We start from the raw sequence: 16,855 nt of genomic DNA, 5'->3' as shown, positions 1-16,855 counted from the left end.
TCCTTTTTCACGAAACTACTTAAATTGACAATGGAATCTCCGGTACCAAAAGCGTCTTAACGCGCTTGTCTCATAAACATAAAAGTATCACATTAAAAATGTTATGTAATCCGCAATTGACTCATAGTGGTTAGTAACATTTAACGGTTGTATTTTGGGTTTATGGGACTCGGATCCTAAAGAATATGAATATAACATATGCTTTTGGTAGAAAACATCATTATCATCATATAAATGACGACCAATCGTATTTATTCTCAAAAGGCATCTAAAAATTTTAAATAAAAATACTAATGATATCATTGTCGTATAGTGGTTGTAATATGCTATGGTGAATAATTATGATGAGCTGAAAAATTGACCACCTGAATTTCACACTTCCAATATTCGAGGGAGAGAGGGAGAGAGAGAGAGAGAGAGAGAGAGAGAGAGATGAGTGGTGGCGCGATGAGTTCAGTGGTGGCGAACGTTGGTGGTCAGTCGCAGAGCCTCCACAAGGTGTTCGTGTACGGCAGCCTCATGGCGGAGGATGTCTGCCGTGTCCTCTTAAATCGCATCCCTCAATCCTCCCCTGCCCTCCTCAATGGCTAGTCAGTCTCTCTCTCTCCCTCTCTCTCTCTCTCTCTCTCTCTCTCTCAGATAAATATAATTCGATGAGATGATATGATTCTGATGTGGAAATGAACGTGCAGTCATAGGTACAGCATCAAAGGAAGAGTTTATCCGGCGATTGTACCCGTCGAGAATACAGCAGTTGCCGGCAAGGCAAGTTACCGTTGTTAATGAAGTTTAGATGACATAATTAATCACATAATTAAGGTAAAATTTGTTTTTTGTGTGTGTTTTCTGCAGGTGCTGTTGGGCATCACAGATCCTGAATTACATATTTTAGATGAATTTGAGGATGTTGAGTATGAAAGAAGCACTGTTGAGGTCTCTTTGATGGTATTCGCTTTTTCACTTTTCAACTTTTTACTCGATTGTAAATATTTACTTGCATACAATACAATGCTATGAGAATATCAGATTGAAGACACTGCTTGGGAAAGGTTTAGGGCATTTGGAAACGCTTTTAAATTGACTGAAAACGTTTTTGGGTTCCAAAAGCACTTAAAAGTGCTATTTCGCTTGCATTTTTACTAAGAATTGGTCCTAAAAATATGGATTTGACGGAGGGCGGCAATTTTTTTTCTGCAGGATACTTCTGAGAGTTTGCTTGTTCAAACATACGTTTGGAGCAACAAAAATGATCCGAACTTGTACGGAGACTGGGATTTCGAGGTAAACTCTTCTTTCTTCTTACTTCTTAGGAGGATTGAAACAAAATAAGTAAACGAAATGGAACAAAGTTACTTTTCTGTTCGAGTTCGTGTATAGATATTGAAAACTGAAAACAAAATGGTTATCAAACGACCCTTAAGAGAACCTAATATACAACGTTCTAATGTTATCGATTTTGGTTAGCATTAGCGCTCTCTTTTACTTCTGTCTGACTTTCTTGGTTGGTTTGATCCTTTTAAAATGAGAAGGAATGGAAACAACTACACATGAAAGATTTCGTCAAGATGACTTCGGGTTTTATGGAAAAGCTGGAGCTGCCCGAAGCAAAGCCAAGGGTTGCAACATACGAGTCGTTCTTTCAGCAGGATCGCGAGAATCCGCCCGCGTCATAATCCTAGACTCAGTTGTAGATTCTAATCCGTATAAACATCATCTGTCGTTCTATGATCCGTATTCAGTGTATATCGTAATAATTGAAGTAAGTTTCTGTACTTGTTTGAGGCATTGATCAAGAACAACTATTATTTGGACTTGGAATAATCTTATACGTCCGCAAGAGAGTTGTACCAAATGTGATCCTTGAATGGAAGGCTTAAATTAAGGCAAATTACAAGACATTTTATACTCCAATACATTACTCATTTGGATCGAGGGAGACACGGCGGCGTATTCTTAGATACCCGAACTTGCCGGCACCAGGCGACGAGCCCTCGAAAATAAATGGCAGATACCCTGTTGCATCTTTGTACCTCTGCTGAATCTGCATAGGTCAAAATCTATCAGCTACTGCAGTAATGATCCTAATAACAAAATCTCTTCCTGATAGAATTACCTCCAAAATTTGTTGGCTGCTCTGCAGACAGTTCCTTCCAACAACACAAACCGTTCCACCGGAACCTCCACCTGTAATCTTGGCTCCATACAACGTCCCATCGTCGGATTTAGATGATTTAGCATATTGCATCTCTTGTACCAACCGTACAAGCCGATTTGTTCCATCGGAGCCAAGTCCGCAAGCACTATAGCTGTAGTGACACTGCAAAAGAAGATTATGTTCAGGTACTGGCTAGCTAACTAGTACAAGCCGATTTATGGGTGCGCATCTCGTTCTTTCTTTATTTCACGAGCAGGTAACTGGCATATAGAAATGATCTTTCAACTCGCCCAAACTAGAACTTGTTTTAGCGCATTAATTTCCAAGTTTTCATCAACCATCTTGCAAAATCAGAAACTTGTACATACCTGGTACAGTAATTCTCCAAGAGCTGTAAGCTGATCATCTGAATTTGCAGATGTTAGCAGTGCTTTGAAGGTCTACACGTCAAGTAAATACCAAAAATAACTTAGATGATTGAATAGTAGTCCATAAAACAAGAAACAAAAGTATCGTCATATAATATTCCGGTACTAACCTTAACCCGGAAATTTTCATATATAGGATGTCTAGCAGGTGATCTCACTACGTAGCTACGATTTGGATCAATTACTGTAACTGGATCGTTGTGATCATCATACTTCTCAAGAAAAGTTTCACCAAGTATAGTTTCAGGAAGGACCTTAACATAAAGAGCCTCATATCTGAAATTCAAGTTATGAAAATATAAATAAACTTCTACATGATTAATACAGATGTAAGGTATTTAGCTAAAAACTTCGCCCTTGTTTTTTGGCCAGTAAGTGAACCTTAATATTTAACGAGTTTCTTAAAAGTCCTGGTGGAGAATATTACCTATGAGGTGGCAGGTTGCACAAGTAATTTAATGAAGTCTCAGCTTCAAGTAGTTCATAACCATCATCCTCCAATTCATTGATTGTCCCATATGCAGTTGATGACGATCGAGACAAAATCATAGATGCTGCGCACTTTATCATCTTCCGACCCATAAAGGCACCTATTCTAACAGATCCATAATCCGCACCTCCAACACTATACAAGAAGAAAACCGGCAAGACTCAAGTACAATTCCTTATTTGATTTTAGGGCCAAAAAGTATGATTTTGGTAATGAGGTTAAAGACAGTTTAGTTGATATATATAAGACGATGTGTCATTGACAACCTGTGTCTTATTCCTGAATCAATTCCCCAAAAGCGAACATGGCCAGGGATTTCTACAAGTCCAAGAACCTCAGCAGGCTGTAGGGAGAATCAAACAAAAAAATAAATGACATAATATCTCTATATTAGAAATGCAGCAAGATGGTTGTTCTCCGCAACATCAATAGCGGATACCTGGCACACCATCGCAAGAAGCTTGTTTGCTTCACCACATGCAGATGTCATCTGATCCATCACACCGCATGGTGCTCCAACAATATGATTCTCCACCTAATATACAACTAGAATAATCAAAATTATGAACACAATGAAAATATCAAAAGAAAAACAGTCTACGCTAATTATATACTGTGCTGAAGGTTCAACCTTTTGGCAAAGCAAAGCAAGATCTCTGGGACTGATGCTTAATCCTACAAAGCACAGGGTTGGTTTCAGTCATTTTGTTTTCCATTGCTTTATATGATAATAAATTTTAAAACATAATGAGTATTATGTAAGCACCTAAAAAGGACTGCTTCTGTTGTTTTTAAATACACAATTAGAATAGCTAAAAAAAGCTAATTTGAATAATGAAAATACCATGGGCAGCAGCTATGGCAGACATGGTAGCGACTTCCACAGAAGCAGAAGAAGAGACACCTTTGCCTTCCGGGACTGAGGAGGAAACCTGTATGTTATTGCAAGTGGAGATGGCAACATTATGGTCATAATATATGACAGTAAGCTATTTGTAAGCAACCTTAGAGTACGCTATATATCAACTGAACAATCAACGTATTCTAAACAAAAATGCCTACACATACCAGCAAACTGATGCTGTCCTCAAAATGTACACCTAGTTCTATCATCAAAACCAGAATGACACCTGCAACATATGCTGCCCACCTGAAATTGAAACCATGTAAGTAGTTTACAAAGTTCCAGATACAGACAAATTGAAGAAGGATGATTGACCCACTTTTGGGATGGATCTTGTGAAAAGTATTTCTTTGCCTTCTCATATGACATTGGTTTATCTCCGTCCATAAAATCAGAAAGATCCATGTCAAACGTTGGGCTACGGTTGCTTAACTCTGAACCATATGAGACCTGATACAACCAATATATGAAAATGGTAATGGTAATGACAATTATATTTATTTCTATTTTTAAAATAAGGTATTTCCTACACACAGGCATCATTCCATAAGCTGTTGGGATGACTTTGAAAATTAACAACCAGATGTTATTGTGTCAATAGGAGCAACTATATCGACAGTCTAAACCTTTCTCACTTCCCAAAGATAAAGACAACCCTACTTGCTATACTTAAGAGACATATTGACTCTTAATGCTTACACTTACAATTTGCAGGACAGGTGTTGGGTTTCGTCCTTCTGCCTGCTGCCGGGCCAGGACATGTTTCCAGAGCCTATGTTTACTTGGATGATTTCGTTGTATAGCAACATGGCAGGCTTCCTTTATCGGCATCTGTGAGAGAAAACATCAGAAGAAACCGTCAGGAGGAAAGACAAGGTTTTTGTCCCATGAGTCTAGTTTGAATGCTAGGTTTCTGTTTTCAACAATATGTGTACACAGATGTGTGTGTCTGCGTGCCAGTGAGAGTGCGCACACATGTGTACGCTGCACCGAGTGGCAAGAGTAGGCTTAGCAGGCAGAACAACAAATATCCATCAAATACAGAGACAAACCTGCAAGACCAGGCTTCCTGAATAGTCAGCAATCCCTCCCATTACGTCCAATCGTCCAGGTGCTCTTGCCACAAAAATTTCTTCCTGTGTCCCAAAAATCAATTACAATTACTCAGAAAAATCATTGTAAAAACAGTTCAGATTCTGAAAAAAAATATGAAAAACATCTACAATTTTCCTCAGCCAAACTTCTAAACAATACTGGCATTGCTGATATGGTTATAAAAAATTTAAAACTTAAGACAAAGCCTATGAGATTTTAGTTGAACCAAGTGAGACCTCCCAGTTGAAGAGTCCAGCTGCAGCCTTGCGCTCCCGGCGCTTCTCAGTAGTTTTTTCAGAGTAATAAACAGAATCTAGTTCTGCCAAGCTCTTCAAAAAAGTCATTGTATCTGAAATACCATGAAGATCTCCATGAAGAATCTCGAAGTCTTCAGTGCATCTACAAATAGAGTTGCATTGATGTTATATGAAGTATCCAATTAATTCTTGCATAAAAACAAGAGTGATAGAAGATGCAACTCACGAGTTCATTAGGGAGCTCTTCTCGCTCACTTCGCAAGTAGGTGATCCAATTCCAAGTTCACTTTCCGCATTTGCATACCATTCAGGAATTGCCATATCTCGTCCAGGTACCCTTTGTAGTTGATACCCAAGAATTATGGCATCACGCAATCTTCTTGCCCCACTTAGCTACATTTTAGTATGAGAAAAGGGGAATCAAAATGTGAGTTTATTTCATTGAAACATAGTAGTTTTTTTGACAAATTGTTCAAATGAGTCTTCTGCCAACCAACCTTAGACCTTTTATTTTTGGCTTTGCACAGTTTGGCTAATTAGTTTCCACACGAATTTGTGTCAGACTGATAGTGGTAATAAAACTATTTGGTATTGAGTTCTGAAATCTAAGAGTTGATTTTATACTCTTTTTCTTAAAATTACCAATTCTGAAAGTTCAATTACCTTATCTGATGCATAGTTTTTCCCAATAGCAGTCTCCTGCAGGATGTGAGCTGCCACCTATAATTTTCAAATTGTACATTACCACACAGATGCAAAATACAAGTGTATAACTAATCATACGATTCCAGAAACAACGAAGGTACCTCACCACCATTGATACCTCCTTCATAGCATGGCTTCAAACTGATTGCACGCTCAAGGTAAGGTTTCCAGTGACCAGTGAGCAAGTCCCTCCTAATCATCTCAACGCCACCTTGATAATACTGTTATAAGAGATTATTTTAAACCCAACTAGTATCAGATTCTTGACAAGAATATAAGAGAGGAAAGAAAGAGATTCTTAATCATGCTTACTATCGGAAATTAATGGGTCACAGACTTCAACAAAATATAAGGGGTTGTTTGGTATCCTTCTTGGATACAAATTTTTTGTTTTTGAAACAAATGGGTCTTAAGTAATTTAACTGCATTCATCAATTATTTAAAAACAAAAAAATTGAATCCAAGAAGGATACTAAACGAGCCCTAAATTACTTGTATCATTGTTGAACATAAATGCGTTGTGCACAGGACATGTGTTGTGTATACATCATTGTTCAACATGACATGTGTTCAACAAATGAAATTAATATTATTCTTTTGTAAGATAGGGGATCATATTCATACCTCAAGCATATTTCTCAAGAAAGGTTCTTCATTGAAATAATCTCTGCGTACGAAGACAAAAGGTAACTTGTACGCAAGAGCTTCACTCACAGTGCCATATCCAATTTTTCCTGAAATAAAATGAACCGAAAAAAAAATTTCAATCTCTATCCCTTCAACATAAGCTTCCCACCAAAATAGTTTCATACTCTACCAAGCATACAGTCAGACGCTGCCATAAAATCAGGTGTATAAGCATCTTTTGCAAGCTTTATGAAATTTGACGGAAGCTCCTGGGTGTCAGAACCACCACAAACCTGAATCGAAAAACAAAAACCTTTTTTTGTTATAAAATATCTGAGCACCATTAAACAGAACGAAAACATACGACATATGCTATGAAAATACCAGGCACAGCCATCGAGGGGGTAAAAACTCTTCCTTCAACATCCAGCCTGCTGGCTGCAGATAGAGAAATACAAGTACAATAAGAATAGACATACTCACAAAGTGGTTTCTTTGTGAAACCAAATACATGACTAAAACAGCAATTTCACCTGTCCACCGAAGTTGAGGATGACTAGAGTTACATCGTCTCCAATTCCAAGTTCCTCCCTCACCTATACCAGGAAAAGAATGAAAAATCAATGCGATCAATTTAATCAATAATGAAAGTGATTTGTTAAAGATATATGGATGAAAACCTCTTTGCGGGATCTGCGAAACCTCCTCACAACTAGAGGTACATCAACTACATCACGGAAAGCAGGCACTGCAAAGTCATAACAACAATATGAGGTAAACTAATCAACAATTCCCTGAACCAAAAAGAGAACGATGATAAATAAAGACAAGGAAGCCACTGTCTTGGGGTAGAAAGCAACATACTTGGGCAGTATCCTGGGAGGCGGATGAGGAACTCACAGTGGGAATAATCTTCTGCTATCTATATTGACACAGAGAAAATTTACATAGGAACATCAAGAACCCATAAGTGAACTTATTATCACTTTTAAGTATGTTTCACATCCTACATTGATATATAGAGAGACACAGACCAGATCATATCAAATGGAGAGAGTGGGTGAGAAGCAATGAGCAACAACAACAACAACAAAGCCTTTTCCCACTAAGTGGGGTCGGCTATATGAATCCTAGAACGCCATTGCGCTCGGTTTTGTGTCATGTCCTCCGTTAGATCCAAGTACTCTAAGTCTTTTCTTAGAGTCTCTTCCAAAGTTGTCCTATGTCTTCCTCTACCCCTTCGGCCCTGAACCTCTGTCCCGTAGTCACATCTTCGAACCGGAGCGTCAGTCGGCCTTCTTTGCACATGTTCAAAATCACCGGAGCAGATTTTCTCTCATATTTCCTACAATTTCGGCTACTCCTACTTTACCTCGGATATCCTCATTCCCAATCTTATCCTTTCTCGTGTGCCCACACATCCCACGAAGCATCCTCATCTCCGCTACACCCATTTTGTGTACGTGTTGATGCTTCACCACCCAACATTCTGTGCCATACAACATCGCTAGCCTTATTGCCGTCCTATAAAATTTTCCCTTGAGCTTCAGTGGCCTACGACGGTCACACAACACGCCGAATGCACTCTTTCCATCCAGCTCGTATTCTATGGTTGAGATCTCCATCTAATTCTCCGTTCTCTTGCAAGATAGATCCTAGGTAGCGAAAACGATCGCTTTTTGTGATCTTCGCTAGATTGCTCCGGTCATTAGTGTGGATAAGTATATAAATGGATAGAGATAGGAAAGCAAACACAAGATGTACGTGGTTCACCCAGATTGGCTACGTCCACGGAATAGAAGAGTTCTCATTAATTGTGAAGGGTTTACACAAGTACATAGGTTCAAGCTCTCATTTAGTGAGTACAAGTGAATGATTTAGTACAAATGACATTAGAAAATATTGTGGGAGAATGATCTCGTAATCACGAAACTTCTAAGTATCGGAGTGTGGTGTCGTCTTGACTTGCCTTATCTGTCTCATAGGTAGATGTGGCATCTTCTCTGGAAGTACTCTTCCTCCATCCAGGGGTGGTATCTTTAACTGGTGGAGATGCACAAGGTAATGTATCAATTTCACTTGAGGCTTACTTGTAGTTTCAGGCTTGGTCAAGCGCGATACAAACCATGTAGTAGGAGTCCCCCAAGTCGCCGAGCTAGGGGGTCTGCTGAAAGAGGTGACAGACAAGGTAAGCAATCAGAGCTCCGACTGATTGTTCACCTTCTCCCCATCTTGCAACAGCATGAAGGATAAAGAGAAGAAAAATGAGAAGAGATGATATGAGATACTTTTGCTTTTGAAGAAGTAACTTTCCACAGGCTTATTCTTGAACTGAGCTGGAGGGTTTTCTGGTTTCCTCCAGAGTATAAGGCCGACTGAAGAATTTGAGGGTCAAAACAAGTCCATCAAATCTAGAGTACGTTCCACCCTGCTGATATGGGATACTTTTGCTTTTGACAGAGTAATGAATGTATCGGCACGTGTGCTGTTACGCTTGTCTCCACATACTTCCTTGTATCCTTCGCACTTGCCCTATCTGTTCCTCAAGCAGATGCGGAATCTTCCCTGGAAACATAAGATGTTGAAGATGAGTACTCGAGAGCAATGCCAGGTAAGTAATCAGGTAAGGGGTTCCAGGCAGTCAGTTCCTGGCTGGAAGCTTGATTCCAAGTGCTGACTGATTGCTCTCTTTCTCCTTGTCTTGCAGGTAAAAACAAGGCCAAAAGAAAAGACAGGGAAAAAGCATGATATGGGATACTCTTGCTTTTAACCCTGATGATATGAGATATTCTTGCTCTAGTATAGCTTGTTTGCAGAGGTATTATCGGGGGGAAAGAAAGCTGAATATTTCGAAAGGCTTCGTTGGGAGTGCCCTCTCAGATATGATGAAGGGTTGAGCATTTTTGCAGGTCTGCCTGTCCGTTGGGGATGGAGGTCGACATATATAGGAGTCTCCCTAACAACAAGTAGTAATGCTATTCCTTTACCCTGCTTGGTCATAGCACGGTAGTGGGAGCTGCCATTTTCACATGTTTTAACTCTGTCAGAGCACTTTGAAAAAGTGGTCTGTGGTATCTGGCTCTCGAGATTCGGAGAACGATGCCTCTTCGATTTTTGAGAAAGCAATCATGCTGAGGGTATGACTCTCGAGATTCGGAGAGCAGTGTCTCTTCGATTTTTGAGGAAGTAATCATGTTGGGAGTCTGGCTCTCGAGATTCGGAGGGCGGTGCCTCTTCGATTTTGGAGCAAGCAATCTTGTTGGGAGTGTTGTCTCGAATGTGAGTAAAGGTTGGGCATGTTTGCTAGTCTACCTTGCCACGAAGCACAAAGGTTGACACACAGGGACTTTCCAATTATCCAGCAATGGTACTGTTCCTTTACCCTCTCTTCGATTTTGAGAAAGTAGTCATGTTGGGAGTCTGGCTCTCGAGATTCGGAGGACGGTGCCTCTTCGATTTTGGAGCAAGCAATCTTATTGGGAGTGTTTTCTCGAATGTGAGTAAAGGTTGGGCATGTTTGCTAGTCTACCTTGCCACGAAGCACAGAGGTTGACCCACAGGGACTTTCCAATTATCCAGCAGTGGTACTGTTCCTTTACAGTTGTGGGTAATAATATGGTAGCTAGACCTTCAAAATTTATGTGTCTAAACTTTTGTTAGTGCTGTTTCTTTGCTATTCTTTTACCTTTCTTGGTCAGAGCGATGTAGTGGGAGCTGCAAGCTTCACGTGCTCAACTTTGGCAGAGAACTTTGGCAAAGTTATTTGTGGTACCCATGAGCTATTATTGCGTGTGGGAAGTGGGTGATTGAACAGTAAGATTCATGTGCTTTCTACTTCACCAGAAGTCTTCGACAGAATGCCCATAATTTCTGCAAAGCTGAGTGTGCGTGTGACAGGTGCTGACAAGGCTAGAAAAGTAGGTGCCTCTTCGATTTCTGAGATCGGCCCTCGTGGTCTCTGAGCAGCCCAGCTCTTGAGAAAGCGAGCGCCTCTTCGATTGATTCGGAGAACGATGCCTCATCGATTTTTGAGAAAGCAATCATGCTGGGGGTCTGGCTCTCGAGATTCGGGGAGCAGTGTCTCTTCGATTTTTGAGAAAGTAATCATGTTGGGAGTCTGGCTCTCGAGATTCGGAGGGCGGTGCCTCTTCGATTTTGGAGCAAGCAATCTTGTTGGGAGTGTTTTCTCGAATGTGAGTAAAGGTTGGGCATGTTTGCTAGTCTACCTTGCCACGAAGCACAGAGGTTGACACACAGGGACTTTCCAATTATCCAGCAATGGTACTGTTCCTTTACCCTCTCTTCGATTTTTAAGAAAGTAGTCATGTTGGGAGTCTGGCTCTCGAGATTCGGAGGACGGTGCCTCTTCGATTTTGGAGCAAGCAATCTTATTGGGAGTGTTTTCTCGAATGTGAGTAAAGGTTGGGCATGTTTGCTAGTCTACCTTGCCACGAAGCACAGAGGTTGACACACAGGGACTTTCCAATTATCCAGCAGTGGTACTGTTCCTTTACCCTTGTGGGTAATAATATGGTAGCTAGACCTTCAAAATTTATGGGTCTAAACTTTGTTAGTGCTGTTTCTTTGCTATTCTTTTACCCTTCTTGGTCAGAGCGATGTAGTGGGAGCTGCAAGCTTCACGTGCTCAACTTTGGCAAAGTTATCTGTGGTACCCATGAGCTATTGTTGCGTGTGGGAAGTGGGTGATTGAACAGTAAGATTCATGTGTTTTCTACTTCCCCAGAAGTCTTTGACAGAATGCCCATAATTTCCGCAAAACTGAGTGTGCGTGTGACAGGTGCTGACAAGGCTGGAAAAGGCTGGAAAAGTAGGTGCCTCTTCGATTTCTGAGATCGGCCCTCGTGGTCTCTGGGGAGCCCAACTTTTGAGAAAGCGAGCGCCTCTTCGATTTTTGAGATCGGCCTTCGTGGTCTTTGAGCAGCCCAACTTTTGAGAAAGCAAACGCCTCTTCGATTTCTGAGATCAACCCTCGTGATCTCTAAGCAGCCCAGCTTTTGAGAAAGCAAACGCCTCTTCGATTTCTGAGCAGGCGCCTCTTCGATTTCTGAAGCTTCGTCGAGTGCAGATTTTTATAGGGGCTGGCATTAAGTTCCAAAGCACACTTGAATCTCCACCAGTAGAAGCTCCATTCTTGCACTTCTAAGATTTTGATTTGTCCGACCTCTTCTCTCTTCAACACCTTTGAAAATGTCTGGCCCCTCCGACCGTCGTTTTGACTTGAACCTTGTTGAAGAGGCAGCCCCGCCTTCTCCAGACAACATATGGCGCCCATCCTTCGTCTCCCCTACTGGTCCTCTTACCGTTGGGGATTCCGTGATGAAGAATGATATGACCGCTGCGGTGGTGGCCAGGAACCTTCTCACTCCCAAAGATAACAGACTACTTTCCAAACGGTCTGATGAGTTAGCTGTTAAGGATTCGCTGGCTCTCAGTGTTCAATGTGCAGGTTCTGTGTCTAATATGGCCCAACGCCTATTTGCTCGAACCCGCCAAGTTGAATCATTGGCGGCTGAAGTGATGAGTCTCAAACAGGAGGTTAGAGGGCTCAAGCATGAGAATAAACAGTTGCACCGGCTCGCACATGACTATGCTACAAACATGAAGAGGAAGCTTGACCAGATGAAGGAAACTGATGGTCAGGTTTTACTTGATCATCAGAGATTTGTGGGTTTGTTCCAAAGGCATTTATTGCCTTCGTCTTCTGGGGCTGTACCGCGTAATGAAGCTCCAAATGATCAACCTCTGATGCCTCCTCCTTCTAGGGTTCTGTCCAGTACTGAGGCTCCAAATGATCCCCCTCCGGTGCCTTCTCTTTCTGGGGCTCTACCGACTGCTGAGACTTCTCCTAAGCAACCTTTGTGAAGGCTCCCTCTTGTGTGCTTATTTTGACTCATGTATATGTACATATTTGTAGCTTATCGGGGATATCAATAAATAAGATTTCCTTCATTTCAACGTATTGTGTTAAATACACCAAAGCCTTCTTCGCTAAGTTCTTTGAATTTTCTTTTGTTAAAGTTTGTATGTTGAAGCTTTCTGAGTGGAGCATGTAGGTTGGGGTAGTGTTCCCTTAATTTCCCGAGTGAGGAAAACTTCTCGGTTGGAGACTTGGAAAATCCAAGTCACTGAGTGGGATCGGCTATATGAATCTTAGAACGCCATTGTGCTCGATCCTGTGTCATGTCCTTCGTTAGATCCAAGTACTCTAAGTCTTTTCTTAGAGTCTCTTCCAAAGTTTTCCTAGGTCTTCCTCTACCCCTTCGGCCCTGAACCTCTGTCCCATAGTCGCATCTTCTAATCGGAACGTCAGTAGGCCTTCTTTGCACATGTCCAAACCACCGTAACCGATTTTCTCTCATCTTTCCTTCAATTTCGGCTACTCCTACTTTACCCCGGATATCCTCATTCCTAATCTTATCCTTTCTCGTGTGCCCACACATCCAACGAAGCATCCTCATCTCCGCTACACCCATTTTGTGTACGTGTTGATGTTTCACCGCCCAACATTCTGTGCCATACAGCATCGCCGGCCTTATTGCTGTCCTATAAAATCTTCCCTTGAGCTTCAGTGGCATACGGCGGTCACACAACACGCCGGATGCACTCTTCCACTTCATCCATCCAGCTTGTATTCTATGGTTGAGATCTCCATCTAATTCTCCGTTCTTTTGCAAGATAGATCCTAGGTAACGAAAACGGTCGCTCTTTGGTATTTCTTGATCTCCGATCCTCACCCCTAACTCGTTTTGGCCTCCATTTGCACTGAACTTGCACTCCATATATTCTGTCTTTGATCGGCTTAGGCGAAGACCTTTAGATTCCAACACTTCTCTCCAAAGGTTAAGCTTTGCATTTACCCCTTCCTGAGTTTCATCTATCAACACTATATCGTCTGCGAAAAGCATACACCAAGGAATATCATCTTGAATATGTCGTGTTAACTCATCCATTACCAACGCAAAAAGGTAAGGACTTAAGGATGAGCCTTGATGTAATCCTACAGTTATGGGAAAGCTTTCGGTTTGTCCTTCATGAGTTCTTACGGCAGTCTTTGCTCCTTCATACATATCCTTTATAGCTTGGATATATGCTACTCGTACTCCTTTCTTCTCTAAAATCCTCCAAAGAATGTCTCTTGGGACCCTATCATACGCTTTTTCCAAATCTATAAAGACCATGTGTAAATCCTTTTTCCCATCTCTATATCTTTCCATCAATCTTCGTAAGAGATAGATTGCCTCCATGGTTGAGCGCCCTGGCATGAACCCGAATTGGTTGTCCGAAACCCGTGTCTCTTGCCTCAATCTATGCTCAATGACTCTCTCCCAGAGCTTCATTGTATGACTCATTAGCTTAATACCCCTATAGTTCATGCAATTTTGTACGTCGCCCTTATTCTTGTAGATAGGCACCAAAGTGCTCATTCGCCACTCATTTGGCATCTTCTTCGTTTTCAAAATCCTATTGAAAAGGTCAGTGAGCCATGTTATACCTGTCTCTCCCAAAAGTTTCCACACTTCGATTGGTATATCGTCTGGGCCTATTGCTTTTTTATGCTTCATCTTCTTCAAAGCTACAATCACTTCTTCCTTCCGGATTCGACGATAAAAAGAGTAGTTTCTACACTCTTCTGAGTTACTCAACTCCCCTAAAGAAGCACTCATTTCATGTCCTTCATTGAAAAGATTATGAAAATAACCTCTCCATCTGTCTTTAACCGCGTTCTCTGTAGCAAGAACCTTTCCATCCTCATCCTTGATGCACCTCACTTGGTTTAGGTCCCTTGTCTTCTTTTCCCTTGCTCTAGATAGTTTATAGATATCCAACTCTCCTTCTTTGGTATCTAGTCGTTTATACATATCGTCGTAAGCCGCAAATGACTAAAATCTTAAAGTAAATAATTCAGTCTAAAGCACAGGAAGGTCACCTGCCAAACGATTGAACGATGATTATCTCCAGCAGCCATAACATACTCTGCATAGATAAAGTCCCAACTGTATAGAGCAAGAACGAGCAGAGAGAGTTTCAAAAAATGGTTGGACAACTCAAGATCATCAAAAGTCAGAACTGGAACTATCACTTCAAGATATGCTTTTACACTTCAAAATTATGAGAGTTGGAGCAAAATCGAATGCTAGTAATAGCAAGATACCTGAAGTTGGTGACACAAACAGATCGAATTCCTGCATCAGCTGCTGCACGGCACGCAACTGGAACAACATCAGAGACCTGTTCTTGTACAAGTAGAACAAGATATCAATCAGAGTCGAGATCATCAGGGAAATATTAACACAAATCCAAGTTCCCTTCAATTCATGCTTAACCGACTAAAAAGCAATGAATAACAAACCACAGAAGAAGCATTTTAAGTACCACTAAATCAGCTTTGATGGAGGTCAGCCACTGCACTTCCGTTTTCAAGATTGAAGCCCGAGGTGCCACAGCCGTCTCCGAATACTAACACAGCCAAGCAAAAGAAAAGCAAACACAACAAAAATACCCAAAATTTAGTAATAACTGAAAAACAAAATCGAAAAGCAACATTACTTCATTGCCGGTATAAAAAATACAATTTAAAAAAACAGCAGATAGAAATTAGTCGCTACCTTCGCCAAGGAAGCAAGACGATCAACTGTTAAAGCATCTGCCTGAACAGCTCCACAGTCCAGAAGAACCTAATATCCACACCATTCCATAAATTACCAAAATTTCAACTTTACATCGCTAATTTCAGGCTAAATCTTCAAAAATCATATAAATGATCACAATTTTGTTTACCATTACATTACATTACTAAAATTTCCACTGCAAAACTACTAATTTCAAGCTAAAATATCAAAAATCATATAAATTATCATAATTTTGTTTACCATTACATAAATTAGTGAGTTTCCACTGCTACATTATTAATTGCAAGCTTAAATTATCAAAAATTATAAAATAATTCTACAAACTTGTAATTTTGATGAATAATCATCATCGGCAGACATGCAAATTGCGAGCCTGAATTTGTAAAAGCGTTACCTTTCGAATGAAGAGGCGAGGCGATTGAATCTCGGAAGTGAAGACGAAGTCTGGAGCTCCGGTGACGACGTGGACATCGTGGCCGGCGAGAATCAGGTGCCGCGCAACCTACACTCACAGAATGCGGCGCTGATCAACAGCCAATGGAAACTCGACACAAAAAATTTGAAAAGTTTGACTGATCGGAGTGAGAAATTGACCTCGACGACGCGAGTGGCGTGGCCGAAGCCGTGGCCAGTGACGTAGTAAGCGAAAACCAGGTGTTTCCTCGACGCCGACACTCCTTCGATCTCTTCGTCAATCCTCATTCTCTCTCTCCCTCCCCTCTTTCTCTCTCTAGAAAATAGCAGTTGGTGGCTGCTGCGGAGGAGGAGAGGAGAATGTCAGTTATAGAGGAAGAAGAAGAAGCGTTTGGGTAATTACGTAATTAAGGATAAGAAGATAGAGACGGTGTCGTTTTTGGAATAATTACGAAGGGATCGAGAGCGGGTTTTTGCCGGTTTTGATTTGATGTTTATCCTCTTCTTCTTTCCTTCTTCAGCTCCGCGGCTAGAGTTAGGTAATAATCCACGTCAATGCCACGTCAGTTTAGGATGGGCGATCTTCGCGCTTTCCGATGTCGTACAATCCGAAACAGCACCGTCTTCCGAAGAATCCGGGCAACAATGATTTGGGCTTTCGGAGAAGAGAGGATGATAAAGGGGATAATTGGTTGGGGGTTTGTTCGAATAACTTTTTTACAATAATGTTTCCTGAATTGAGGCCCAATTTGTTGGGAGGAATCTCAAGCAACCATCCATGATTGGAATCGAATGTATGACTGTATATTCGTAGTAAATTGTATGAAGAAATTATATGATACAGATACACTATCAATTGTATTAATGAAAGTAATGCAATACATTTATTATGTTCCTGTTGACTTATTTTAACAAATTGCATTGTATTAATCCAGTAAATTAACGGATAAATAATCTCATCTCAACATCCAATCTTTTAAAACACGCTACTTTTTTTATCAAACGATATTATTTACACTAAGGGGTGACATAGTGGACAAAGTCTCATAATGGGCTGGTAAAAATATGGTTCAAATTCCCTTTGGCAAATATCGAATCTAAGATCTTTTACTTACAAGTGAAAAGGAAT

At 40.9% G+C, this 16,855-nt stretch overlaps 2 protein-coding genes across 2 annotated transcripts; one reads left to right on the top strand and one right to left on the bottom strand.

The window, feature by feature from the left end:
* Positions 1-178: 178 nt before the first annotated feature.
* On the top strand, positions 179-1,898 carry LOC103400209 (AIG2-like protein D). The gene is made up of 5 exons (XM_017323117.3): positions 179-590; positions 693-765; positions 853-945; positions 1,198-1,281; positions 1,530-1,898. The coding sequence occupies exons 1-5, from the start codon at positions 433-435 to the stop codon at positions 1,671-1,673; spliced, it is 552 nt and encodes a 183-aa protein (XP_017178606.3). The 5' UTR covers positions 179-432; the 3' UTR covers positions 1,674-1,898.
* LOC103456069 (L-arabinokinase-like) lies at positions 1,786-16,373 on the bottom strand. Its single transcript, XM_008395698.4, has 29 exons — positions 15,907-16,373; positions 15,707-15,814; positions 15,289-15,357; positions 15,056-15,139; positions 14,835-14,911; positions 14,610-14,676; positions 7,526-7,583; positions 7,342-7,409; positions 7,195-7,257; positions 7,046-7,099; positions 6,852-6,954; positions 6,659-6,768; positions 6,136-6,255; positions 5,993-6,049; positions 5,556-5,722; positions 5,309-5,471; positions 5,030-5,113; positions 4,683-4,808; positions 4,297-4,427; positions 4,142-4,223; positions 3,918-4,005; positions 3,705-3,748; positions 3,513-3,608; positions 3,340-3,416; positions 3,011-3,208; positions 2,694-2,859; positions 2,524-2,595; positions 2,114-2,317; positions 1,786-2,041 (listed from the first exon to the last, which is right to left on the bottom strand). The coding sequence occupies exons 1-29, from the start codon at positions 16,012-16,014 to the stop codon at positions 1,916-1,918; spliced, it is 2,970 nt and encodes a 989-aa protein (XP_008393920.3). The 5' UTR covers positions 16,015-16,373; the 3' UTR covers positions 1,786-1,915.
* Positions 16,374-16,855: the final 482 nt, after the last annotated feature.

This window comes from Malus domestica, chromosome 15 (assembly GCF_042453785.1).
Source record: "Malus domestica chromosome 15, GDT2T_hap1".
Classification (NCBI taxonomy): Eukaryota; Viridiplantae; Streptophyta; class Magnoliopsida; order Rosales; family Rosaceae; genus Malus; species Malus domestica.
Note: the sequence above shows the minus strand (reverse complement) of the source record. Positions and strands in the feature narration are given on the sequence as shown.

Excerpts from the sequence above, each read along its gene's own strand:
- LOC103400209 (XM_017323117.3), top strand. The coding sequence starts at position 433 with ATGAGTGGTGGCGCGATGAGTTCAGTGGTGGCGAACGTTGGTGGTCAG. Across the intron at positions 591-692 it reads CCTGCCCTCCTCAATGGCTA|TCATAGGTACAGCATCAAAG; the intron begins GTCAGTCTCTCT and ends ATGAACGTGCAG. Across the intron at positions 1,282-1,529 it reads ACGGAGACTGGGATTTCGAG|GAATGGAAACAACTACACAT; the intron begins GTAAACTCTTCT and ends TAAAATGAGAAG.
- LOC103456069 (XM_008395698.4), bottom strand. The coding sequence starts at position 16,014 with ATGAGGATTGACGAAGAGATCGAAGGAGTGTCGGCGTCGAGGAAACAC. Across the intron at positions 15,140-15,288 it reads GTCTTGCTTCCTTGGCGAAG|TATTCGGAGACGGCTGTGGC; the intron begins GTAGCGACTAAT and ends TGGCTGTGTTAG. Across the intron at positions 6,050-6,135 it reads GAGGTATCAATGGTGGTGAG|GTGGCAGCTCACATCCTGCA; the intron begins GTACCTTCGTTG and ends TGAAAATTATAG.